Genomic DNA, 23675 nt, shown 5'->3' with positions numbered 1-23675 from the left:
GAGCTAAGAGCACAAGCTGACAGTTAGATCTGAGGAAGGAAGGGACAAGATAGCCTTACTGGAGCCCATGTCATGGCTCCCACAGGTAATCTAGAGTGTAGGTGGAAGGGGTAAGCACACGGTCCCGGAAGGACACTTGGGTTTGACTCCTACATGAGTGTGAATAGTGTACTCTCATTCTTTGTTCTCAAGTTTCCTTTTCTGGAAAGAGGGGACAATAATGGATCCTTCCTCTTGAGATTTGTGAAAACTAAATGATACAATGTAAAGCACATAGCAACTACCTGTCATGTTGACAAAATAAAAAAATAGTCAGGCTGGACAAAAAATGCGGCTGCTATAATTACCATTGGATTATACCCATAAGTGCCAGGTTAAGGTGTTTTCATTTTATTCTGGGAGCCACACTAGTAAGTGTGGATTCTTTTTCAGTTGAATGGAAATCCAGACTTGTCTGAAAGTTTTTTCAGTGAAGGTCGTGGCACAACAAAACAAAACAAAACAAAACAAAACAAAACAAAACAAAACAAAACACCCCTACACCAGCTCCCAAAGAAACCTTTTCATCCTCAGATAGTCCTGGAAATAGATTTCTTTTGTACTCTTCTGAACTTGACTGAGCTACAGTGCATGAGCATAGGTTTAGTATGCTTTGACTCCTGTCCCCCTTCACTCTTCTTCCTCTTTACTCTATGGGGCTGCTTAACTTTCTTAAAGGAAGAATGTTGGGACACCTGCTTCAGGAACTTGGTCATCATTGATGTTGTGGCCAGCAGTCTGCGGAGGATCTGTTCAATGTCATAGATGGATGCGCTCTCTAGGTCACTGCCATGTTTCTCTAAAGAGGCTTGCTTTTTCAGCTGAAAGAGCAAAACACACGATTCTTGTCTTATTTCAGAGTAAACTTATATTATGGATAGCAAACTTACACACTACTAAGATGTACATATCACACATCTATACAAAAAGGAAGGTTGCTCCAGAAGGCCGAAGCGCAGAATAGATGCTCTTCTTTGATGTGCAGCACAAGGCTAGATTGGGCGCTGTCACCACCAGCCAATGGCGGTGAGAGTTTTCTAGTGTTAGAGCATATTGCCAAAAGAAATCAGGATGTTTTCCTTCAGGACACGGAGACATTGAGTCAGTTCTGACCTGATGGCTCCCACAGTTTTGGAAGGTGCTAGACGTGTTGCCCTGGTCTTACCCGGCTGTTAACCCTGTGAACTGCAGTAGTGAGTGGCATGGCAAGGTGTGTCCATGGGTGCAATAGTAGCATGAATATGACAAGGGTAACCAATTGCCACATGCCTGGTACTGCAGATCTGGCCAAGAGCCCATGGGTGCAGAGCTCACAGGTCCCACTGGTGAACCTACTAATACTGTTTCACTAAATGAGCATAGCACTTGAAATTTGTATCTCCTACACTCAGATTAGTGCAACTCTCTGACCTCAGCAGAAAAATTTCTTTGTGTAGTGGATGACAGTTCATGCAGAAACTTAAAACTGGTCAAAGTGCAGAGAGTAGAGAACCCAGACATAAATGTGAATCTATATCACATCCCCACCCCTCCCGGCATCATGGAAGAGCCCGAGGTCAGAGAGCACCTGAGCAAACCAGTGGCTTCTGACCATGGCAGGAATTCTGCACTCATGAACTGAACAGCACCTGTGAATGCTTGCACAAGAGTCCCACAGGATCAGGTCAAGTCTCACTCTAGCGTGGCATAGGAAAGGCTCGTAAGTCCTCACCCCTAGATGAGGAGCTATGGATAATTGACAACTTCAGGGGAAGGCGGAGCTAGTTTTCTCTAAGTGCGTGGTTCCTGGTAGGCTGACCTGAATAAAAGCACTCAGCAGTACCTGGAACATAAAATTAGGATTATTGTTAAGGGTTAGGGGACATAGCTCAATGAGTTGTAGAGAGCTTGCCTAGGATGTAGGAGGCCCTGAGTTTAATTCCCAGAACCAAATAAATAAAAGAAAAAATATTTTCCCTTGCTAAGCAAGATCACTGTATAATACAATCATATTTTAAAAACCAGAAAACATATACTTAGGTCATTCTGAAGGTCAAGGAGATGTGTGTACAGGTGTTTAGCAGCATTCTTGTATAATTCTCGAATTATAGTGCCATCTATTGGCAAATTTGAGGATGAAGCACTATTTCCCACTAAATCCTAACATTTAGAAATCAGTTTACAGCCTGATGGGAAGCTCATGCCAACTTTGGTGGTGAGCATTGATAGCCTCGCAGGTTCTCCAAGAGACCCCTTATTTCAAATCATTTTATGGGGAGGCTGAGAAAGAATATATAACTTACCGAGGGACAGGCAGGTAACCTCACTTCCTGTAATCCTACCTACTGCATCTCAATGTTTTGGTGCATTTTGTAACTTGAAAGTAAGGGTAGGAGGCGGTGATTTTAAGGACCTTCTGATTAAATACACTTCCACGGAACTCTGAAGTGTTTGCAGGACACGGCTAGATAATGGAGGTGGGGGCGGGTGAGCGGGGAGCAGGGAAGGAGAACTTCAGAGAACTGGATAACTCTCTGAGATTCTACAACTCCTCCTATTTGCAACACAAATTCACCTTTCTTTGGTGTTTCGTCCATTTCATCCATAGGTAATGCACAGATAAAACGAACAGGATTAAGAAGAGAGCTTGGGCTAAGATGTACAAGAGGCGTAAAGAACTCTGGACGAGGTCCAGGTTAGCAAAGTTGCAACAGAGTTTGTCCAGAGGGTAAGGTAGACAGTGGGATGAGGAAGCCTTAACTTTCAGGTAGAGCACTTCGTCAGGAAAAATCTCCCATCCGACCTTGGTCCAGGTGGTCCCATCACAAATGCAGACACCCTCTCTGAAGAAACAAAGAAACAGCAGGGGGGAAAGCACAGATAGTCTTCGGTTAGACATCTTCATGTCCTAACTGAGAAGAAAATCTTGAGCTGAAAAAATTGGTCAGACAGAGCAGAAGAAGCCCCAAGCACTAGTCAATGTGGCGCTTCCGTCAAGGACTTTCAGATAATCCTGTTAGATGGCCCAGCAAAATACACAATGCGGATCATTGTTACATCATCAGTCATAGTGACTCAGGGGTAAGTGACTCAGTGACATCATAAAAAATGCACTGGGATGAAAAGGTGTACCCAGCTAATCACCCTAGGTTTCTTGAAAATGAACAATCTGCTAATATTTTTGCCAGGGAATGTATTTAGCAGTCGGCGTGCCATCATAATGATAAAACCCTGTGAACACAAACAAACAAACAAACAAACAATCCCCAAAGGTAGTGAAGTTTTGATATGCAGCAGCTGAAAGATTGGCTGCTTTGGACCCTGTTGTCATATGAAAAGCAAACTCTGAGAGGGAGAGATTGGATGTGTAGATAAGATTTCTAAGCCATATGTGGAAGGTGTAGCAGCTGGTCTTTTTCCTGCTGTCTGTAGTAAAATGTGAAAGGAAAAGGATAAATTACTGGAAGAGCTGTCAAGCAAAAGGGGAACAGAGCTTGGCAGTGTGGGAATGCAGCACAGGCGGATCAAGGGACAAGCTGCTGTGGTTTGAAATGTGTTCCCTGAAAGCCTCTGCACCCAAAGGCATCCTCCTCAATTTGGTAATATCGGGAGTCACTGGAGTTGTTGAGAGATGGGACCTAGTAGGAGGTCTGGTCACTGGAGATGGGCCCTTGAAGGGACTGGTGGGATCTCAGCTCCTTCCTGTCCTTTACATTTGTTCTTGACCCCGAGGTCTTTGTTCTGACACACTCCCTGCTAGAATGCTACCATGTCATAAGGCCTAAAAGCAACAGGACTAACCACCCAGAGACTGAAACCTGAAACTTGAGCCGAAATAAACCTTCTCTCTTTATAAGTTTCTTATTTTATTACAGTGACAGCCTATTAATAACATAGGTACTAAATATTAAAAGAGTCCCTATGAAGACAATAAGATTTGGAGGGAAAGATATCGTATGGATGGACAGTTTTTTTTGCTACTGAATTGTTGGGGAGTACATGTCACACATTCTCCCAGCCATCGCTGCAGAAGTCAGGATGGAACTTAAATTATCCACAAAAGACCAGGAGAAGCCTCTTTCTGACTAGATGAATCTCCGTGATGTGTCTCACAAGGATTTTGAGAGTGTTACATTGACAGAAATACCATTTTCAATAAAAGGACAGAGAGAATTAGATTAAAAAGAACAGTACTGGTCTACCAAAATTTTGTAGGCAGCAACAGATTAATAAAGCTATTCAGCTGCTAGCACATGCTTTCTTTTTCCTTTCTCCCTACCTTCCTTCATCCCTTCTCCTCCTCTTCCACATCCTCCTGAACCAGGGTCTTACTATGAGGTCTAGGCTGTCCTGGAACTCTGTGTAACCCAGTCTGTCTTTGAAACCACAGACTTCCAGTCTCAGCTTCTTAAGTTTTGGAATTATATCTTTGAACTACCAGATCAGCTTACATGATACAATTCATGAAAAGGGAAAGATGATTCAGGGCAGAGGCTGGAGAGAGTTATCCCCAGGTCTGAAACCTAGTGGAATGTGTATGCTGTATTTTGAAATTATTTTGAACGGCAATGTCTATGACTGTGTTCTGTGCTCATGCCAACCATTAGAGTTTGGAAGGAGATAAATAGTTTCTGGCTCATCAGGTACACACACACACACACACACACACAGAGAGAGAGAGAGAGAGAGAGAGAGAGAGAGAGAGAGAGAGAGAGAGAGAGAGGAATTTTTGGCCTAGGACAGATCACATACAGTCTCACCCAGACTTTGTACACATGCTTGAGAATTTGAGGTTTGAAATTTCTGAGCTGTGATTCTTTAGATGAGAATTTGGGTTTGAGTTGATATGGCCATACCTTTTGGTGGTATTGGGGTGGGGTAGATATATTTTGCCTTTGAGATGCATCTGAATTGTGAGTGGATGAGAGAGAAGTCTGTGATGGGCTGGATAATGGCTACCAAATATTTGATTCAGATCCCTGAAATGTGTGACTGTCTCCACAAACCTCATTGAGTTCTGGCTGTGTGATGGGATGCACAAACAGGGCCGTTTGCCTTTTGTGTTTTGTTTTATTTTGCATTTTTCTGTCCTGTTTTTTCAGATGCAAGGTTGATTCTGAAAAAATTTATTACAAAGTCCTCTCTCATCGTTACTGAACCAGAAAAGGGACCGGGGAAACTCCTCAAGGATGACAAGGTACCATGTTGTGATTATTACCTGCCCTAATGTTCTAGAGGTAGACAGTTCTCCTTAATGCTCCCCTCTCCTTCCTTCCGCTCCTTCCTTTTCCTCCTTCTCTTCCTTCTCTCCCCCTTCTTTAGTGAGCTTCTGATAAGAGATGATACAAAGTAAATGAAGTTGATACACCGAATATCATACCTGGCCACATGGGTGAATGTTAGAATGTTGTAGTGAGTGAAAATTTGGGAAAACAAACAAACCAACTAAAACTTGCCAAGGTTTTTAGGAAGCTAACCCCCCACCCCCGCACCAGCATATTGTCAGCAATACCTATTTTAATCATAAAACTACAAAGGGAGAAGCATGGATCATGCTTCTGCCTCTGGGGGAAGTAGCGAGAGGTGAGGAGGAATTGGGAGCTGTTAATTTTCTATTCATCTGTTGGAGTACTGTGCTTCTCTGGTATCCAATTCCATATTTTGCTTCAAAGCTTAAAGCATACATGATACACTTAGTATGTATGCATATGTATATATTGCATGTATCAAATTTTCCAAAATGAGAAAAAGTAAAAAAAAAAATTGATTTGGATATACATTAAAATTGTATATAATAAGCAGGCACAGTGGCAGCCTGTGTTCCAACAGTTGGGAATCTGAGGCAGGAGGATTACTTTGAGTTCTAGGCAAAACTGGCTACACTCTGAGAACCAGGCCAGCCAGGGCTACACAACAAGACTAAGTATGCTCCAGGTATTAGAGGCTCTGAATTGCGCTCTGTGTTGCTGTGTAGGATGATGCCTGAGAATTTGTTTTGACATTATTTGACGAAAATCAAAATCAACTGTTGCTTAACGGGCATTAGGAAAATCTCACCAAGGCACATGTTGTACTCGTATCTTCATAAATGGCATCATCACATTACTTGTGGAAGAAAGTGCAGAAAACATTTGATTAGAGCAGGAACTGGGGCTGTTGGACCTGCCCTCACAGGGCTCTCACCACAAAGGGACAGTGCTTTGTCAGCTGTGACAAAAAAAGCCTTTAAATTTCAGTAAAAATGTAATATGCACACACCATTAATTAGAAAAAAAGTGATCCAGAACAAATGAAATGCCCTTCTCATTTCCAGTTTTATTACCCTGGAGTTCTGATAGTGATTTTATGTTATTTTCATCTTATTTTACTCTTTATTTGTATAAACATGATAATAGAGATTTGTAAAGGAGATCTTATTGCTATAAAAGTGGGGTCCTACTATACATATTACTATTATTATTAACTTGCCTTTTCTCTATCTGGGTATCTTACGGACACTCCTCGAATCTGTCTCTTGCAGCTTCCGTATCTATGGAAAGTACACATCAACAGGCTGTTAATTTGTATTCATTATTATAAAGCTTATTGTAATAAATACTTTCTACTTTCAATTCTTCTGGCTGACACATTCTGTCTGTATTTATGAAGCACATGTGAGAACTGTCTTTAAGCAGACATCAGGAATGTGTTGTGGGTGTGTGGTTTAATAGGACTTTTTTGAACTTCCTCCTCCAGCACACAATTGAAAGGAAGTAAAATATCATTTGTACTGAGTTTCCTGTAGCTCATACCATCCACAATTTCCCAAAGCTTTATTTGTTTTTATTTTATGGGCATGAGTGTTGTTTGTCAGTATGTATGTATGTATGTATGTATGTATGTATGTATGTATGTATGTATGTATGTGCGCCATATGTGTAGTACCTATAAGAGGCCAGAAGAGGGTATAGGATCCCCTGGAACTGAAGTTAGAGATGGCTGTGAACTGTCATGTGAGTACTTGGAACTGAACTCAGGTTCTCTGCAAGTGCTCTTAACTGCTGAGCCATAACGCTAACCCTACTATCCACCAAATTTTCAACTTTTGAAAACACTTCTTTCATCAAGAGAGCTCAAGAAAAACAGAATCAGAGAGAAAGGGTGGACTGGTTTAAGGCCTCTCGATGTTCAATTGTGAGTTTCATGATTTCTCATTCTACTGGTTAGACAGTTCAATAGTCAGAAGCAATATGTTATTTCAATTTTAATTATATAAATTAAACATAATTTAATGTTTAGTTCTTGAGTCCACTAGCCAGACTTCAAATACTCAAGAACTAAATATACCTAAGGGTTACTATATTGGATAAGGTTCAGATAGCACAGCCTTAGAAATATTCCAGTTTGTAAAGACAATATTACATTTATTTATTGTGTGTGTACATGTGCCTGTGTGTGTTTGTGCTTGCATGTGGTGTGTGTGTGTGTGTGTGTGTGTGTGTGTGTGTGTGTTTGTGTGTGTGTGTGTATGCTCTGGTATTCACATATGTTGAGGTCAGAGAACAGTTTGGGTGAATCTGTTCTCTCCTTCCACTGTGTGGGTTTTGTGTATCAAACTCAGGTCATCAGGTTGGATAGAAATGCTTTTAGCCACTAAGCTGTCCTGTTGATTCCAGAGATAGTACAGGTCTTATTTTTCAATAAATAAGTGTGTAGCTGAAGTTTTCTCCAGTCCTGCTTGGCTCACGGTCAGGACAAATCTCTCTCACCCACAGCTGCTCAGACCTAACTGAGTAAACATACAGAGACTTATATTGCTTACAAACTGTATGGCCATGGCAGGCTTCTTGTTATCTAGTTCTTCTATCTTAAATTAACCTATTTCTGTTAATCTATATGTCGCCACATGTTCCGTGGCTTTACCTGCTGCCTTTAAATGCTGCTCCCTGGATGGCAGTCTGGCATCTCCCCTCTCTGCCTTCCTGTTCCCCCAGTTCTCCTCTCTGCTAGTCCCGCCTATACTTCCTGCCTGGCTACTGGCCAATCAACATTTTTTTATCAGTCAATCATAGCAACATATTTTTACAGCATACAGGACATCCCACAGTATAAGTGGAAATAAATTCACTATTTCTGTTCCCAGAACACTATCCTCAATGCATGTCGTATGAAAAATGAGTGGTTGGAAACCCATCCAGAAGCTTCCATCAGTGAGCTTTTTGAGCAGAAACAACAACTAGAGGAAATTATGGCTCCCATCCTCACAAAAATTTCTACACCACGTAAGTTTTGGGCTTGAATGTCAGGATATACAATAATTCAGTTCAGTTCTTTCTGATATATGAGTTTAACTGTCTTCATTCCACTAATAATAACTGAATTCTTTCTGTAAGATATGCTTGATTCTAGTCTTGATATTATATTTACCAGTTATTAAAATTTGTGATTATAATGTCTTTTTATGATTTATTTATTTAATTTTATGAGTGTTTTTTTTTTCCTGCATGCATGTATGTGTACCCTCATGCACACGTGGTGTCCTTTGGAGGTCAGAGGGTGTCAGATCTAAAGATGGTTGTGAACCACCATGTGGATGCTGGGAACGGAACCCAAGTCCTCTGTAAGAGTATCCAGTCCTCTTAGCCCCTGAATGATCTCTCCAATCCTGTCTTTGAGTCTTTTGAAATAGGGTCTTGCTATGTGGCTTAGGTTGCCTGTACCCACCAAGTACTTGGACCACAGGTACCACTGTGCCCAGCTTATGCCATTGACCCAAGATTCTCATCCAGGAAAGGGTGATCTTCTGGGAGACAGGGTATCAGATTCTAGAGAAGATTTTCAGTATTACAATTTTGTTTCTGGTTGGGGGACACCACTGTAGAAATGATATCCTGAGACCAGAAGAAACACACACATCAGAATCTCGTTGGCAGGTATACCTAAGATCTTAAAAGTGGCACACAGTTTTCATGAAATTCACCCCTAAAGCTCCAGTCAGTACTTCTCAGTATATTCACAAAGTTGTACAATTATCACCATTTCAAGTTTTAGGCCTTTTGCTTCACTTATTAATAGGCACCCTCTATCCCTCCCCACCAAGCCCTGACAATCATTGCTTTACTTTCTGTCTTTATGGGTTTGTTTGACACATAGGTAGCCCTGCCTGGATTGGAGCTTGTAATGTAGACCAGGCTGACCTCAAACTTGCTGTAATCCTTCTGCCTCATCCTGTCAAGTGCTGGGACTACAGATGTGAGACATCATGCCCAGCTTGGCTCTGATTACTCTGAACTTTCCATCAAAAGAATCATAACATACACATTGCCCTTTGTGGTTGGCTTCTGTCCTTTGGCATAATGCTTATCTTGTTCACTTATGCTCTAAGATGTATTACCACTTAATATGGGTAAATCAAATCCCCTTGTATGGATACAAATTTGATCCATTCACCAACCAGAGGATATTTTGGTTTCCACTCTTGGGCTAGTATACATAATGCTGAAATGAACTGTATATATTGCCATACGCTTTCATTTTTCTTTGGCATGTAAACGGGAGTGGAATTGCTGGGTCATAGGTAACTCTATGTCTAGCCTTCTGGGGAACTGCTAAGCTGTTTTCCAATCTCATCAATGAAGATTCCAATTTCTCCATGCCTTTGTTCACGTTTATTATTGTCTTTAAAATATTTTAGACACTCAGTGGGTGTGAAGTAACATCATACTCTGATGTGAATGGCCCTGATCACTAATAATTTTAAACATCTTTTCATATGTTTTGTTTTTTTGTTTTTGTTTTGTTTTGTTTTGTTTTGTAGCTGGAGGGACAGCTGTGGTTGCTGGGAACCAAGCTCTTTTATTATTGGTTGTGAGCTTAGCCTTTAAGGGCTGACCTATCCCTCCAGCCCATCTTTTCACATGTTTATTGGTCATTTGTGTGATTATGCTGGAGAACTATTCATTTTGACTATTTTAAAATTTAAAATTGAGGTATCCTGTTATAACAGTTCTTTACATATTCTGGATTCAAGTCTATTGTCAGAAACATGACTCTGAGCTGGACATGGTGACAAATGCCTGCGGTCTCAGCACTGGGAAGGCTGAGGCAGGAGGATCATGAATTTGAGGTTACCTTAGGCCATTCCCAATCCACTGCTGACAATACACCTGAGAGCTGAAGGGAGGATGGGTACGAAAGAAGAGCTGGGACCAGGAATACATACAAGGGATTCATCTTGTTGGTCTTCCGTTCAAGTCTGTCATTGAAGAGAGAATGTTTTAAATGCCAAAAGAGACTTCGGGGAAGTTTCTAGAACTTCTCCAGAGACCCACTTGGACAGTCCAGAAGAGTCAGGAAAAGGGGGCAAGTTGGCTAACTGCCCTCATCTGCTAGGGTGTTTTGTTGAGATGGCACAAAGGCTCTAACTGGAATAATTCCCACCCTATGAAAGAAGGAAGAAATGGCCGCCCAGGGAGGCACATCCAAATTGCAGCTAAGGATGAAAGAGCGGCGTCACATTCCAATCTCCAGCCTCCACACAGGGATGTGGGTGGCACTTGTCTGTGTTCGGGCTCAGTTTAATGAACAGCTTTGCCACAGCACTGAGCCAACAATGCCCTGTCCACTCAGAATAACATGTGAGGTAGCAGAGCCCAAGATTTTGCAGACAGCTCTTTGGGTCATTAATAGATGTAACTGAGAGGGCACTGCCTGACTGGGTGAGTTTGTCTTCCTTTTCCTGGTTATAACTTTTGAAGCACAAAAGCTTCATCTTTCCTTTGCCTAAGCTGTCAGTGTCGTATCTGAGATACATTGCCTAACCCAAGGTTACCAAGATGTAAACTTATGTTTTTTGCTCAGAGTTTTATAGCTTTTGCACTTAGTCCTGTGATATAGTTTGTTACTTTTTTTGTTTTCTTTATGGTGTGTTCATATGGAGTTCAACTTCACTTTTGTGTGTGTGTGTGGGGCATTTATTACCCAAGTTATTTATGTTTGTCAAGAAGGGTTGTAGGTTTTAAGAGGTTGAGATGATCAGGCTAATATAGGTGGTATGAGGGAGGGGTTCGCCCTTGCCATCTACATAACTAATGTCTACTGAGCAGGTAGGTGGCACTCCCGAGGCCCCTTGGAAGGAGGTAGTCTTTAGAGTTGCCCGGACTTAAGCAACTGCTGATGTAGATTGCGAGTAAAGCATGTTTACCTGGAAAGGTGAACTTCAGAAAGGCCCAAAGGAACAAAGGAAAAGCACCTGAAGGCAGAGGACTTGTTGCCATGCAGCCAGGGCAGTTTGACAGTTTCAGAGTGAGGACACAGGCTGCCCATGAAAGGTTCACGTTAGGGGCTGCAGACCTGGAGAGCCCCCATCTGGCTGACTGTAGCCCTCATGTCAAGCAAGGCGGCAAATAGGGCCACAGAGTTAACTTGCAATCCGACAGCTTCAAGCTTTATTTGATGGGCAGTGGGGAGCCATTATAGAGCTTTTAGGTCTGGAGAGAGCTCGGTCAGTAAAACGCTTCTTGCTTCACAAACATGAGGACCTGAGTTTGATCCCTAGGTGCCACTAAAGTAGACGAGCAGGATGCTGTGTGCTTGTTCCAGTGCTGGGGTGGTGGACATAGGCATATCCCTGGGGCTCACTTGCAGGCTAGCCTTGCCGGAGTCAGCAAGCCCCAGGCCAAGGAGAGACTCTGTATCAAAAAACAGTATGGGCATGTCCTGAAGGGGAACACTTGAAGTTGCCCTGTAACTTCCAAAGGCATGTGGATCCACATGCACAGCTCACATGGGTGTATCTGTACTAGTGCCCCCCCCCACCCCCAGGTGTTTAGTGTTGTGTGCCTATAATCCCAGATCTTGGATGGCTGGAATAGGAGGACCGGGAGTTTGAGGCTAGCCTGGGCTACATAGCAAGGCCCTGTCCCAAACACAAAGAAACAGACCTTTAGGGTCAGCAGAGATGAGGGATTAAGTGAGGGAGAATAATTTTCCTTTCTTTATAAAATGGTCTGGAGGGTGAGGAACTTAGAGGAATTTGAGCCCAACAATCCAGAAGTGAGATGATGAAGACCTCAGTGACTGGTAGACAGTCCATTTCCCACCTAGTCCCTCATCACCTTTGAGCTGACCCAACATCTCTCCTTCCCCTCCTCACCTCTGCAGAAGAACTGCTTCTTTCCTCAGGTTCCCTGCATTACAGCCCCTCTAGGTACCTTCATGACATAAGATGCCATGCTGGGTCTTGCTGGAACATCTGAAATGATCCTTCACTTTACAACAAGGAAATGAAGATGATAAAGGGTCAGCATTTTAATCAGAGTTCCTCTAGGTAGTGGCCAAGAAGCACCAGGAAAAGCAAGTGTGTGAAAAGTGTGTCCTAGTGGCTTTACCCACTACAGGAAAAACAAGTGTGTGAAAAGTGTGTCCTTGTGGTTCTACCCACTACAGGAAGGGCGGAGACTATTGGGACTGATGTACCCAAGAGCTGGGGTTTAATTAATGGCTGATTTAGGCTAGGATATACTGATGTATTCCATGCCCATTGTTTGAGAAACTGGCTTCGTGTTCCATATCTCCAATTAATTAAATGTCATTTAAAAATGTGTTTCTTCCAGGTCAAGTGAAAAGTGCCCGATCGGTAATCTAAGCCATCGTCCGCAAAGAAATCAAGACTGTGCCTTCTACAGACCCCAGATGGTGTAGAAGGCTACGTTATCTTCCAGTATTAGATAAGACAAACCAATTCCTGCCAGCTGAATTCAAGAAATAGACCCAGGGTTTTGCAGAAATGTTTGGATACAAATTCAGTCAGCCTGGCTTTGTGTAAGGCTGTTCAGAATACTCACACCTGGCTCAGGGGCTGGGCCTCTGCTCCTCCAAACACATCTCCTCATGAGTTCTCCAATCATGGCTCTTTATGAGTTCCCACATTCCTTTGGAAGAGCCGAGCAAGGATTTCAAAACCAGACCGAGAATCTAATTTTCTGTGTCACTAAGGCAAGATATTTCCACTAGACCAGGGAAATCCATTTTCAAAAGATTCACTAGGCCATTTTTAAAGGGAAAATATCTGTTTCTTCTGTCTCAAACAGCAAATACTAATAGTTGTTTGGGGGCAGGCTCCTTTGGTTTTAGCTCTTATTTTTTTTATGTCCAAATTAAAATTTACCTGGAAGGTGGGAGACAGTTTCTGGGAAAAGCCCACTGTTACCTTTAATATTGGTAATAAACACAAATCTGGCTAGCTTCCCCTATCTAGGAGGTTTGGTAATATAGATATTGTAACTGGAGCCATGCCACTTCCTACCATTTTCTGTTATATTGCCCAGGTTTTAAAGGTCATGGTTACCCAAAAATTCATTGGAAAGTCCTTTTTCTAGTCAAATTAAGCAGGACTCTGAACTTCTATTCTTTTGTGACTTTCTGGGAAATATTTTATAGAAAATAAAACATAAAAAAAAGGAGAGAGAATATTCCTCATTCTTATCACTTCCTCCTCTTTGTCTTGCTATGCAAACTATTTTTTCAATTGAGAGGAGAAAGAAAACAAGGAAGTCATTCAGTAACACTCACCAGGCCATATTCTCTTGGTCATGGCATTGAGATAATCTTGGTTTAAATGTTTCTCCAAATCTCACATTTGAGATCTTTTCAGTATATGAGCAATTTCCATCCACCAGAAGCATTACTGTTAGCCCATCTGCAAGACACCCTGAGTACTTACTGCTGGGAGCAGAAGGGGATCTTTGTTTGGCCCTTTCAATCCGTGTAGTTCAGGATACTCAGTGCACATCAGCACTGGGATCAGTGGGAAGAGGCCAGGTGCACTTCTTTGTTGCTGTTATTTTCATTATAAGCCACATTTTCTGAGCCTTGATCATGAATACAACAGAGCTTTTTCAGGTCTGTCCTCCTGGTAAGTAGGAAGAGAGTTCTGAACTTCCTTCTGTTTCAGAAGCATTTTGAACCATCTACTAGAATAACCTTTCTCTCCCTCTTTTGTCTCTCAATCTTTGTCCTCAGATATTTTATAGCCTTTGATACACTTGCTAACACCGTATTTGTATGATCTCTGGATTGGCACCTTTGACCAACACCCCAACTTTCTTATAATCTGCTTTTCTAACTCCCCACAAGCTTCTCTTCTTCTTGACCCTTGCTGTCAGAACCTCTCAGAATTCAATCCTGATTCTTGGTGGGACAGTTGTTTTTCTTTACCCCATGACAATCTCCAATATTATAGAGATTTAAACCTTCCTTCCTTCTTTGGGGGGCACTTATGGTGCCAGAAGCCTCATTCTGTGCTCAGTGTAATTATCCACATGCTTGTCTAGCTGTGTGAATGAACAATGATCTTTTTGAAAAAAAGACTTCCTCATACCTAAAGAGCATGCAAAATAGTAAGTCAGTAAATAAAAGTTGGATTGACTCACTTAGTACTACCTTACTCCAAGCACCTAGCATTGCCTTGCACTAACTAGTACTCATGGAACTCATTACATTTCCATTCATTTATAGAGCTTGATTACATTATAGAACTATCAATCTTATCTTATGCCTTGCTTTTGTCAATGCACTATTGCATTACCTACTCCTTCAACAGAAAAGCCATACCCACATCAAACATTGCAACTCTATGTCTGCCTTCTCTCAACTTCATATTTCTTAACCTGTCATCTCTAATGTTATAGACCTAGTGATTTCCAAGAGATTCTTGGATCTCATTTAGGAGATTCTGTTGAAGTGGGGCCCTAAACATTTATTTATATCTGTGGATCTATAACTTCTGTTTTGCAAGAGATGATTATCAGTTATTACCTATTGTTGTACTGACTTATAGATAGATTAATAGAAGATTTAAATGCTCTTATGCTGTGAGTTTGATGTTATTTTATTAGCTGCCTGGTGTCTTCTGAACTTGCATAGAGTAGTTACTTTTTAAAAAGCACATGCCAACAATTCAGGAATGCCTCCATAGTATTTGAAAAGTAGTCAAAGCCTAATTCAATGTTAAGATCAGTTCTAGATAGTAGTTCTTTAGGTTTTGTGTTTCACTGATCTTAAAAAATGTAAAAGTATAAAGGTAGGATATTAATATAACATTATTACAATAACTTCTGCCTGCTATCAACTGTCTTGTAACAAAAGTTGTTTTAATAGCAAAAGAGTAGGATCTATGTGATGATGGTTGGAACTTTATGTTAGACTTACTTTTCTCATTTTGCCACATATTATAGAATTTTATCATATACCAGAACTAATGTAGTATCTAATCTTTGACAACTACTGCTCTTGAACAATGGAGGCAGACTGATATTTATTTTAACATAAAACCCCACATTGTAAAAGGCTGACAATTAACGCCAGTGTTTGTCTGATATGCAGTGGATTATATTGTCCAGGATAACCTAATCTCCCATTTCACACACTCCTCTTACCGTGTGGTTCTGTCATTTCTGACATAGAAATACGAGTCTCTGAGCTCCCTTGAATCTAGGGAGACCGTGACTATAGTTTAAAGTGATTCTGTGCCATTTCCAAGGCTAGGTTACCAGAGGTGATGTGGCTTCTGCCTCAGTCTCTTAAGATTTACCTTAGAAACCTGCCTGTGAGGAGACCAACAAGCAAAGGTACTGTGGCTCAAGCCTGCAGCTCTGAATTTGCTCCATCCATCTAACCATTGGGCAAACCTGCCCGATTATGAGTGAGTCATCTTGGAAATGGATTCTCCAATCAAGCCAATATTTGATGCTATACGGAGTGGAGGTAACTTTCTCTGCTGAGTCCTACCAGAATCATGGACTTCTGAGATAAATAAAGGTTTTGTTTTAAGCCACCTAGTTTTGTATTTCTTGGTTACACAGAAAACTATAACATACACATGTTGGAACTCAGAAATGTGAAATGACATAACGGAGCTCAGAATATGTGGCTTTGGTTCTGAAACTGGATGGTGGGTTGAAGCTGCCAAGGTCTAGTGGGGACCATGAGTGCCAGCCTCCAGGTCTGAAGTACAGCCCAACCAGAAGCCTCAGATCCTCCATGAGGCTACTAGAGGCAGTTTATAAGAAAGGGAAATGTTCTTGAAAGCTAGAGAAGAGGGCTCTTGTTAGGAGGTCACAGGAAGTTTTCCATGATGTTAAGTAATGAACCCAAAGATTCAGTGACTGTATCCCAGCTTTGCCCCAGTGCCGTCCCACCTTTTGTGAGGTGTGAGAGGAAGGGTCTGAGCTGAAGAGAGGAGCCTGCCAACTTTCAAGTAAGATTAGAGCTATAAATGTGCCAGCAGCTCCCAGGTTTGAAATTGAAGTTACTCTTCATGTCCCAGCCTTCCTAGATGACAAAAGTTATTAAACTAAGAAATGACTTCTGGGAAAAGATAAAATCCAGAGCAGAACTACAGGAGTATCTGTTAAGAAATCAGAAACACCTAGGATGGCACCTCAGGATTCTCAGATATTAGGGCTTTTTTTTGTTTGTTTGTTGTTGTTTTTTCATGCAGCTGAGAGGATGGTTTCCAGATGTTCTAGGATGGCATCACAGCTACCCCCATCTGGAAATAGAACTGTCACATCTATCTCCCTTTCTCAGCAGTGGCATATGTCAGCATGAGGAACTGTCTGACTCATCTTCCTACAGTCCGTCATCCACCCTTGACCAAATCAACTTACCAGGAGATGGAAAGTGATTACTGACTCACCTGTGCTACAGGCCTGTCTCAGTCACACAGTATATAGTCTGTCATCAAAAGACAGGATGGGGCAAAGCACACTTCAGCCTCTGAGCTCCCCAAGGCTATCAACACCTACTTCTGCTGGCTTTGCTCAAAATGGTGAAATATAAAATTTATTTATTTATTTTGAGACAGGGTTTCTCTGTGTAGCCCTGGCTGTCCTGGAACTTGTTCTGTAGACAAGGCTGGCCTCAGACTCAGATATCTGTCTGGCCTCTGCTTCCCAAGTGTGAAATAAAAATTTATTATGGCTTTTAAAAAGGCTCTCCATCAGGGAGGTTGTAATGAAGAATAGTTCTGTCACTCCTGCAGTTTAGTTAGGTGCCGTCGCTGGCTTTCAATACCATGTCTAAGCCAGAGCTGAATGTGAGTTTTGTCCAAGTTTCCTGAGGTATGTGGACTTGGAGAATCTGAATCTTGGAACTTAAAACTACAAGGGTTGTAGTCACAAGGTTTGGTGGAAGAGAAAGAGAGAGAGAGAGAGAGAGAGAGAGAGAGAGAGAGAGAGAGAGAGGACAACATTGAAACAGGAGCTAAACATCAAGGAATAGCATTGTTTAAAATGACCTAAAGCATCCAAGTGACAACCAGCCATCTAAAGTGAAGCACGTTGAGAGAAAGCATGGTGAGGTGGGCATCAGGTGAAAGAAATGAAGGCAGCCTAGTGAAAGTTCTCCCGCAATTTTGGTCCTGCGATGTAAGAAAACCACACATCTACACAAATAAGAAAGGGGCAGAGCATATTTTAGGGTGATGTAGATGTTTTAGTTATAATTCAGGGGTAGACATAGAACTTTTGACTGAAATTCAGTCTCTAGGAATTGAGACGTCCTTCAGAGTTTCTTTAACACAGAAGTGATGCAGAAGATGATAGATTCAGTCAGCTCGTTGATGTCATGTTCTCCCCTTGAAGCTCTATGGAAGAGCACATGCAGCAACCTTGATCAGGAAGGCATGGGGAGACTAGAATTCCCTACACACAACATGACTCCTCCATGGCAGCAAACTGCAAATTGATGATTAGTATTCAATGAAGAAATATTTAACTGTATTTTTTTCTAGTAATTTAGATTGGAGCTCCCAAATCACAGGCTAGGCATCAAAAATTTGTTGATGAATATGTCCTGAGGAGCGTGGGTGACATTGAACCTTCTAGCAAAGAACTAAAATTTAATGATGAATTGAATGGAGGAAAATGAGAATGTTAAATGTGGAAAGGGAAGAAGAAGAAGAAAAGGAAAATGGTAAATTAGAATTAATCAGGAGATCTGTATAGTGGAAGAAGTCTAAAGGGACCAGAAGGGCGATGAGGGGTAAGATGGATACAACATGAAAGCAGAAGAGGGTAGGGATGTGGGAGGACAGTGAGAAGCACAAATGTGAGCCAAGTATAACATATATGTATAAGATGTTACGTGTATAAGAAGTTACAGTGAAACCCATTATTTGGTATGCCAGCTAAAAGTTAATTTCAAAAATGAGTCAGAGAGATAGCAGTGCAGTGCTGAAGGGGGTCAGGGCTGAACTGGATAGAACTGGCACAAGAAAAATGTCATGTATGTTTTTAAAACCCCAGAGGTTCCGTCTGTGCGGCTATCTTGGACCCTTTCATCTGTTATATCAGGCAAAGGAAATCAGTTAAAAACAGTTGTAGGTGTAGACTACAGTGTGGCCATTAAATGTATGCGCCTCTGCAACTCAATAACTCTTTCTGGATTGGAGGTGAGAATAATGAGTGCAGCCAATCAGAACAAAAGCAGGTTGGCAAGAAACCAATGGGAAGTCAGCTTTGGCTTTGGTATCAGTTGGCAGTACTGACCCTGGCAAACAGATGCAGAGCTGACTACAACTGAGCCCCACTCTCTGGGATTTTGAAAGGCTGCATTTTGATGTCAACTCTGAAGCTTAGGCTTGGAAGAACACATCTCTGGGGAAGAACTTGGTTTTAAGGTCATTGACATGGGGATGAGCACTTGGAGATAAGGACCTGAAGGGCGGCTTGAAGGATGGAGAGTAAGTTGAGGATGTAGTGGCCACCTCCTTCTTTACATTAGCATTGTTGTGACTGATAACAAATGAGTATAAAATGTGGCAAGAGATGTTTATTCCTGAAGTGACTTCAGGAACCTTCAGGTTAGCTAGCTATAAGGAAAAAACAGAGGAACCCAAGTCCTTCTCAGGACCATCACATACATTTATGCCAGCTATGTCTTAAACAGAGGACCATTTCAGTGGGGGCATCAGGGATGACATCCAGCCTGTTGTTGATAGGACAAGCCACCGGCCTGTGGTTAGGCTTCATGGCCTTGAGGAAGAGGTACTTTTTCTACTTCAGTCAAAGGCTTCACAAATCGAACCTCAACCTCAATCTTTTCAGTTTTTTAAAAAAATATTGTTTACCTCTGTCCTCATTCCCAACTTTAACTGATATGATGCAACTCAGCTTGCTTCTCATTTGTGAGAGAGGAAAAATAAGTTTTGAAGTTGGAGCAGTAAGGTGGAATTCCAGAGTGATTTGTACTTGTGGAGAATGAGGAGCATGGCATTTGCTCCCTCCGTCTCAGAGAGTTCTCTTGGTCAGGTGTTCATGGCAAGCCTGCCTTGTGCTGCGAACCGTGTTTACAGCCTTAATGAAAGCCAAGAACTCAGTCTTGGCCTTTGAGAGATGCGCTGCTCCACCCAAGCACGTGATCAGATCACCACAAAAGCGGTACAGTCATGGTCCACTCCTTCCCATGTGTAGGTGGCGCTATGGTACTGAAACACCAAGGCTGCTGCTCCTTGGAGCATGAAGGAGAGTGAGTGGTGTTAATGTGCTCAGATCTTAGTGTGCTACACCCTCAGCTAGGTGGAGCGTGGATGTAGTGGATCCTGGTAGGCCTCATGGTCCTCCATCCCATCTCTCTCTCTCTCTCTCTCTCTCCCTCCATTTTACAACAGGGTAGTCTGCCATAGTACAAGTTACTTCTGAAAACGCAATGCCAAACAACAGTTTTTCTTTCTGGGCAACAAAAGATGACAACAAGCCTGATTTGCTCTGTGGGAGACCAGCCGATTACTTTGTGGTCCAAAAGCATTTCACAATCATGATATGTGCTACTATTGTTCTGGGAGGTAAGTGGCCAGGTGAGACTCCTCTGTCCCTAGAAACTTTTCTCATTGTAGGAGGAGATCACAGCTACATCCAAAGAGCAGCTGATGGAAGCTCAAGGTGAGAGTAAAGACTGTTGGACCAGCTTCATTCAGCTTCTAAGGAGCACTTGTGTCTATCTCTTTATTCACTAGTTGGGCATGGTAGGATGGTGGGGCATTAAAGAGAGTGAGACAGTCCTTGATGTTATGGAGCTCTCTCATGAGGGAGGTAGGCAAACAAATAATCACGAGGCAATGTGCTAATATTGACACAATGACATAATATGTATATTGTATTGTGTATTGACATAACACAATAATGTATTGCCAGGATTCTCTAATAATAACAAGAAAGGAGCTCCTGATACTGCCTATATGACCAGGCCTACCCTGATCAAATATGACATGAGGGGAGACTTCTCGGCAAACAGACAAAGACGATACAGACAAATAATCCATAAATTGCATAGTTGATGTCATTGACTTTGTTTATTATGGCTTTTAAAAAGATTTTATTTTAGTGTGTATGTAGGAATGTTTTCCCTACATACATGTCTATGTACTATGTGAGTACAGTGCCCACAGAGGCCAGAAGAGAGCATTAGAGCTCCTAAATACTATGTAATCACAGATGTTTGTGAGCTACCATGGATGCTAGTGCTGGGAACTGAATCTGAGTCCTTTGGAAGATCAGCAAATGTTCTTAACAGCTGAGCAATCCCTTCAGCCGCCATTTTGGCCTTTGATGGGATTTTTCTTTACTCCACCCACTTTTCCTGTCTAGAAGAAAATTAGGGAGGGCTTTGTAAACAAAGGCCTCCTAAACATTGATTAAGAATTCAGCAAGTGTGGTGTGTTCATAAAGATAGAGTAGCCTAGTCAAAAACACAGATGCTTTTTTCTACAGTTAACTCCTGTGATGAAAGTTCTAGGTCTCTTCAAAAGAATGTTTGCTTAGGAAAAACAACAGCTGCTCCAAAACCTTTTCTGGAGTCAGGAAGATCATCTAGGACCAAATAATGAGATAAATATGTGCAAAGAGCATCTTTACTTTATCATTTATCAGGGAGTGAAATTGCTTTGTCTAGAGATTTTTAATATAGTCACAGGACTTTGGTTCCTTTGGGTGCCCACAATGATCTGATGACTGTGAGTTTTGCTGACTCTAGATACACTCCGAGGATGTAAAGATAAGCGCCAGCAGCAACAAGGCATTGTGGAAACAGTGAAAATACAATCTCTTTACCTGGATTTAAGCATAAAAAAAGTATTCAACAATTACTTATTTGGTTCTACTTCAAGCTTAGAGGCAGGGTGTAAGGACCCAGGGTGCCAGTGGATCTTGCGTTATGCACAAATGCACAGGATTATAGTCTGTCTTGTATCTAGGGGAAAAAGATGAATTGTCTTGGACAGAAAAGGCTTAAAGGCAGCCCAACAGTGACAAGTGCCTCCCATGACTTGTCCTGTGAAGGAGGCAACCCTTATGCTACAGTCAGGCCTACATATTTCTTTCTTCCAGGAAAATTATGGAGCATATGTTATTGTAGCACAGAATGAATAGTTTTTAACATAAAATGAAGTATATAGATATTAATTTTGGTTTTTCCAGTACTTTCCACCATCAAATCCATCACTAAGATGCCTATGGAATGACCGTTAACACCTGCCTGGGTGAGCAAGTGTGTGAAGCTGGTGAAACCTCAATATTTTCCACCTTCTCCTGTGAGGGATGCCTAATTATGTGTACCTTATGCTTAACAGATTGTATTTGTGGGCCAGTGAGGTAGTTTCAGGAGATAAAAGCACTGGCCACATAAGCTTGTCTACCTGAGTTCAATCCCCAGAACCCATATAAGGTGGAAGGAGAGAACCAATTCAACAAGGTTGTCCTTGGACCTACACACACACACACACACACACACACACACACACACACACACACAGACCCTCAAACCCAAATAGCATTTGTAACAATTATACTATTCACACACACTATGACTCAGAAGTTGAAAATTAAATAACTAGGCTGAGTATTAATTACATTATTTTGAAAATATAATTTATCTCTTTTGATAATGTTTAGTTTTAAATTTGACATATAATGTGTATATATATTTATGTGTCACAGTACAACTTGACACAAACATACAAAGCATAATGATCAGATTGGGTAATTACCGTTTTGAAATTATAAGTTGTATTTTTATTTTTTAGGGCTTTCGAAGATGGTTTTAAAGAATTCTGAGGTCTTTGTCTTGATGATTCTCTCCCTGTCAGGATTTGTGACAGGGCAGCTGGCTTACCATTTTGTTGAGGTACTGTATACATAAGTTAGAGAGCAACTCAAAGGTCCAACACTTCAAACAAGACCCACTCCTAATGTGTGTTTCCCCTTCTGCAGTCCAGAGGCTCAACCTCAGAACCTCATGCATACCAGGCAGAAGCATTCTCACACCCCCAACCCTATGGAGTTAAAAATAGTGTGAACAGGTATTCAAATAATTTCATACGACAATAAGCATCTCTACAAAGAAAGACCCATAAGAAATACAGTAAGAGAGTCGTAAGTTTGGAAAGCTTCAAATGAAGCGGTGGTTTGGAAGTGAGGACAATTCATCTCATTGACAGGTTCCTTGTCATCCTTCTCCCAGCCTTACCCCTTGCTCTTTGTTACTCCTTCAGAGTTCTTGTTTCTTTCCGTCATGGTACACGGGCTTATTTCCTGGTGGTCACTTTAAACATGGAGAGACTCGACACAAAAGGCAGCCTCTCTTTTCTCTTTTAAGATTTATTTATTTTATGTGGATGGGGTGTTTTGCCTGCATGTCTGGAAGAGTGCTGCATGCATGCCTAGTGCCCCTGAAACCAGAAAAGGGTGCCAGATCTCCTGACACTGGAGTTATAGACAACTGTACCCACTGTGTGGCTGTTAGGAACTTCACCCAGTCCTCAGCTAGAGCAGCAAGTGCTCTTAATCATTAAGTCATCTCTCCAGCCCCTGCAGCAGTTATTTTCATGATAAAGCATGGTTGATCTTTTCTCTCAGATTAGATATGAAACATGCATTATATGCAATATAGCCACAAGAAAATATTCCTTCGTTTTTTCCCCCAACTTATTAATGCCTGGCCTTAACAGCTATACAATGTGCATCAACAAGTTATCACCATTCAGTGTTGTATTTTTTGAGATGGAAGTAATACCTAAAGCACATTTGTATAGGGCTGCAGAAGCCTGTCAACCTCTCCTGAAGTCCCACCACACCCCCTAGCTAACACCATTTGAGTGTCTACTATTGCCACACTCATGTTTAAGTGCTCTCTCTATACTCAACTCATTAATCCTTGAGTCAGCTCATTCGTTCTTGCAGGAACTCAATGATAATCAACTCTCCAGCCTCCTTACAGACTGAGGCAAAGAGAAGTTAGATAATGGAGCTGTTAAATTGGAGTGGTCTAGAATCACCGTTTTTGTTTGTTTATTTGTTTTTATTTTTGAGACAGGGTTTCTCTGGGTAGCTTTGTGCCTTTCCTGGATCTCCGCTCTGTAGATCAGGCTGGCCTCGAACTCACAGAGATCCGCCTGCCTCTGCTTCCCAAGTGCTGGGATTAAAGGCGTGCGCGCCACCACCGCCCAGCTAGAATCACCTTTTTAGGAGGGAATATTTACAGCATTTCAACAACTGTTGTTGTGTTTTCTATTACTTTATTTTCACTCTCCATCATCCATGCCTTATAATAACTGATTATACCAACATCTAAACATCGGATTTCTCTGCTGACTAACTGGAATATTTTTTTTTCAATCCCAA

General features: G+C 41.7%; 3 protein-coding genes across 3 annotated transcripts in view; 2 read left to right on the top strand and 1 right to left on the bottom strand.

Annotated features, from left to right (window-relative positions):
• Positions 1 to 15832, top strand: part of Ankrd45 (ankyrin repeat domain 45) — a 32070-nt gene extending 16238 nt beyond the window's left edge. The window contains exons 4-6 of the mRNA XM_036202802.1: positions 5121 to 5215; positions 8141 to 8279; positions 12612 to 15832. Of these exons, the coding sequence (XP_036058695.1) occupies positions 5121 to 5215; positions 8141 to 8279; positions 12612 to 12643 (266 nt within the window). The 3' untranslated portion in view covers positions 12644 to 15832. The remainder of the gene's footprint in view (positions 1 to 5120; positions 5216 to 8140; positions 8280 to 12611) is intronic.
• Tex50 (testis expressed 50) lies at positions 570 to 2917 on the bottom strand. Its single transcript, XM_036202563.1, has 2 exons — positions 2594 to 2917; positions 570 to 860 (listed from the first exon to the last, which is right to left on the bottom strand). The coding sequence occupies exons 1-2, from the start codon at positions 2915 to 2917 to the stop codon at positions 570 to 572; spliced, it is 615 nt and encodes a 204-aa protein (XP_036058456.1).
• A 3875-nt stretch (positions 15833 to 19707) lies between the features above and the next one.
• Slc9c2 (solute carrier family 9 member C2 (putative)) overlaps positions 19708 to 23675 on the top strand; it is a 56634-nt gene continuing 52666 nt past the window's right edge. Inside the window, exons 1-2 of the mRNA XM_036201960.1 lie at positions 19708 to 19843; positions 22079 to 22179. Coding sequence (XP_036057853.1) covers positions 19708 to 19843; positions 22079 to 22179 — 237 coding nt within the window. The remainder of the gene's footprint in view (positions 19844 to 22078; positions 22180 to 23675) is intronic.

The sequence above is a fragment of the Onychomys torridus genome, chromosome 11 (genome assembly GCF_903995425.1).
Source record: "Onychomys torridus chromosome 11, mOncTor1.1, whole genome shotgun sequence".
In the NCBI taxonomy this organism is placed as follows: domain Eukaryota; kingdom Metazoa; phylum Chordata; class Mammalia; order Rodentia; family Cricetidae; genus Onychomys; species Onychomys torridus.
This window is presented reverse-complemented; position numbering and strand designations above follow the sequence as displayed.

Coding starts and splice junctions, on each gene's coding strand:
- Tex50 (XM_036202563.1), bottom strand. CDS start 2,917: ATGTCTAACCGAAGACTATCTGTGCTTTCCCCCCTGCTGTTTCTTTGT. Junction 861..2,593: donor GGACGAAACACCAAAGAAAG/GTGAATTTGTGT, acceptor TTGCTCTTTCAG/CTGAAAAAGCAAGCCTCTTT.